At 41.0% G+C, this 3,681-nt stretch overlaps 1 protein-coding gene across 1 annotated transcript; it reads right to left on the reverse strand.

Moving 5' to 3' along the window:
* Positions 1 to 1,492: 1,492 nt before the first annotated feature.
* Positions 1,493 to 3,234, reverse strand: LOC131988109 (interferon-inducible GTPase 5-like). Its single transcript, XM_059353133.1, has 2 exons — positions 2,678 to 3,234; positions 1,493 to 2,432 (listed from the first exon to the last, which is right to left on the reverse strand). Exons 1-2 carry the CDS (start codon positions 3,231 to 3,233, stop codon positions 1,798 to 1,800), a joined length of 1,191 nt encoding a protein of 396 aa, XP_059209116.1. The 5' UTR covers position 3,234; the 3' UTR covers positions 1,493 to 1,797.
* Between the last annotated feature and the right edge of the window lie 447 nt (positions 3,235 to 3,681).

A 3,681-nucleotide genomic window follows, 5' to 3' on the forward strand; every position in this document is an offset into this window, starting at 1 on the left:
CGTGCGGTTTCCAGTTTTCAGAATAAAGTGTTACACAACCAGGCCAAAAAACAGATAAATAAAATAAAATATGGCAATAAGATTAATTGCATGATATTCACAGAACTGTTCACTGTTCAAGGATAATTGTGAGGAGTATTTTTGAGGTATGGTGGTTTAGTCGTGTTTATTTAGTCGTGTCACACTTCCAAATGTGCCTTTGGAAATGTACGTTGTAACATGAGCTGGTGTAGGCAGAGATTAGATTAGATTAGATTTATTGTCCCCAAGGGGAAATTCATTTTCACATCACTGTACATTAACGTCACACAACACATGACATAGAAACATTACATGTCAAATAAACATTCATTGTGCTCTTTTGTTTAGAGCAGCAATGGCTGCAGGGATAAAGCTTTTTCCAAGGCGAGCACTTTTACACCTTAAAGTTCTGTACCTCCGACCAGAAGGCAGTGGGGTGAGGTCCTGGTTGAGTGGGTCTATGATGTGGGGTGAGGTCCTGGTTGAGTGGGTCTGTGATGTGGGGTGAGGTCCTGGTTGAGTGGGTGTGTGATGTGGGGTGAGGTCCTGGTTGAGTGGATGTGTAATGTCCTGTTCTATTGTGGTTGCAATGTGTGAGATGTCCCTGTTATTCAGTTCAGTGAGACTGGGTGTTGGGAGTCCGATTATTTTAGCAGCAATATTGGTGATGCGTGTGAGTTTGGCCCGGTTGGTGACAGTTAGCATGTTGAAGAAGCAGGAGGAGCAGGAGGAGCAGTATGTGAGGATGGGCTTTGCTTTGGTATAGCAGAAGGAGAAGATGAGGGGAAACATTCAGTCCTTTGAGTTTACGTATTGCAGACTTTGTTGGCTCCTCTTGAAGATGTCGGTGGTGTGTTGGTTGAAACCAAGTTTATTGTCCAGTGTTACTCCCAGGTATTTAAAACTGTCGACAGTTGGAAAGGCTAAGGGAATTAGCAGTTAGCATTAGCAGAGGCTCCAGATAGCAGGTTAACTTGGATAGACGACGGACACAGAAGTGGGGATTTCCACACAGTGGTTTTATTCTACAGTGTTTAAACATTGACCATACAAAGCCAGGTCTCCACTGCGCTACGTTCACTAATTATACAGGAGTAGTAGTAGGATACACCCCCTTGTGGCGCTATACCGTACTACAGTAATAGCACATCTAGACTGTCTGTTACAACGTACAATTGAATATTTATTAGATATCTGTTGGGATGCTTTCCTTCTTCATCAATGGATAGGACTGAACTGACACATCTTACTGACTCTAACTTTTGTTACCAGAGGAGCTGCCTGTGTGTTTTTTTTCCTTTTTATTTCTACTTCTCCTCACTAAAGACCACCTTCTGGTTCACTACTTTTCAGGGACCTGCCTGAGCACTTTGTCTACTGTTCTTCTTGTTCATGAGGCTCTCATTATAACAATGTAATGACAGCATATGTCCACTAGATGGAAGTGAAGGGACAGTGATGAGACCTGAAGAACTCACTTAGGACAATAAGATTACATGGAATGACAAAATCACAAACTTCAGCTCGTTTCATTGAACTTTTTTATTTGATCACCCAAAAGCCTTCATTTAATTCAGATGATGCATTATTTAGACGCTCATCATCACATTTCCTGATCTGCTCAAAGTGTTTGGTGAAATTTGTAACTACATTATAAAACTTTGATATGAATGCAGTAACGTTTACTACTGTAATATTACAATGTAGTAAGAAATCATCCAGAAGCTCATTTACATGCTACCCAACAGTTTTTCATTTTTCATTTAACAAATTACATCACATTGCTGTGTTCAAACCCAGAGCCTTTTCAAACACCTTCTGTGCATCCTCAGCAAGCATGTCAAGGGAAGAACTGAGAGCTCTGTAGGTGAATGCAGAAGAGAGGGTCGATGCTATTGGGATTCCAATGAATGAAAAAAATCTGAACCTTTCCTTTGCTATCATTATAGCAAGATCAGTCACAGAAAAACACACCTTAACGATCAAATCTATGTTTTGTTTTTTTGCACTCAGTGGTGACGTCATCACTGCTCTGAGATCCTCCAATGGCACTTTTGTACGACAAGCAAGATTCTGCAGTGACTCAGTATTAAGACCAAAAGAAACTTGGTACCCTTTAATGACAGCAGCCAGCATTATCAAATCAGCAGCACAAGAGAGCCCAGGGACGGGTACAGCTGCTGCAAGTGCAGATGCAGAGGCGCAGAACTTTATTTTATCTTGTAAAGCCTCTTTCTTCTTCCTGATGACCTCCAGGCTGATGTTGAGCATGGCCAACAGCAGAGCATCCCTCTTGTGTGCAGGAAGTTCTCTCTCGAGGGTCTGCTGTAGAAGAGGGAAGTCATACAGGTGGAGATCAAAGCTGGACACCAGGAAGACTTGTGGAGATTCAACACCTTGTTTTACAAAACCTGAGGGACAAAGAGAACAGAGGAGTTTATATCAGATGATGAAATTAAAATGAAATGAGAAAACAACTCTTTAGCTTTCTTATGTCAAGATACACTTCCCTGCAACCCTCTCCTTCCCTTCATCTCAACCTGGGCTGCCCATGTGTAAACTTCTGGCTCTTGGCCCTTTTAAATGAAGCAGTATGTTTTCTATGTGTCTTAATGTTTCAGGCATTTGTGATTTCTCCCTGTAAACTTAAACTTACCTTGAATGCAGTTTTCCCTGATCTCTTGAAGAGTTTTCTCTGCGTTGAACTCCCTCTGACTTCTTTCTGCATGATGTAAATTATGGTCGATCTTCGAGCGAACAAAGTAGAACTTTTTCTTCATCTTCTGAATCTCCAGAGCGAGCTTCACATCATTTTCTCTGAGGCGATCACATGAGACGATGATGAAGAAGTCAAACCTTTCAAATCCAACATGCTGCAGGTATTCGTCAGCTAGAAAGTTGGGGCTGCCAATACCAGGAAGATCCCACAGTGTGACGTTGGGGAAGTTAGGATGGGGGTATGGTGTAGGCTTCCTGGTGGTTTCTACATAACCAGTGGGAGCAGCTCCATCATCACTGCTGTCTATGCCTCTAAAGGCATTAACAAAGGTGGATTTACCAGAACTTGCCTCTCCTGTGATGCCAATATTTAGTGGAATATTATTCTGCTCATCCAAACGTTCCTGGGTCTTTGCAGCCGCAGCGGCAGATCCTTCAGATGCCATAATTTCTTTAATTTCTTGGATTTGTTCATCTTCAAATGGATTATCCATAGCTCTCCTTGAGAAATAAAGACAGAAATAATTTCACTATTTTGGTCTAGAGGAATTGCAGGATAAGCTTACATGAATAATAATGAAAATAGCAAAGGGAGCAAGGGTTTGGAAACTGCATTTAAATACACATTTTGCAAGCAATCTTTAATTGGCAGCAAAAACACTAAAACATGCAAAAATTAATTCAAAAACATTTTTTCTCTTTTAGCTGAAATGTCCATTTTTTTAAGCTTGTTACATGATACTGTGTTAAATGTAAAATAATGGAAAGGGAGTTGCACATCCATAAAACACTGACTGAATAATAGCAGATACTCACTGAAGGCGTCTTCCTTCCTGATCAGACCGGAGCAGAGACCTATTAATTCCTGAGATACAGATGAATTTACAGATGATTTGTAGATTCTTCACCTTTTTTTGGACAGTGATGGTTTTAACATCCCGC

The sequence above is a fragment of the Centropristis striata genome, chromosome 16 (genome assembly GCF_030273125.1).
Source record: "Centropristis striata isolate RG_2023a ecotype Rhode Island chromosome 16, C.striata_1.0, whole genome shotgun sequence".
Lineage (NCBI taxonomy): Eukaryota > Metazoa > Chordata > Actinopteri > Perciformes > Serranidae > Centropristis > Centropristis striata.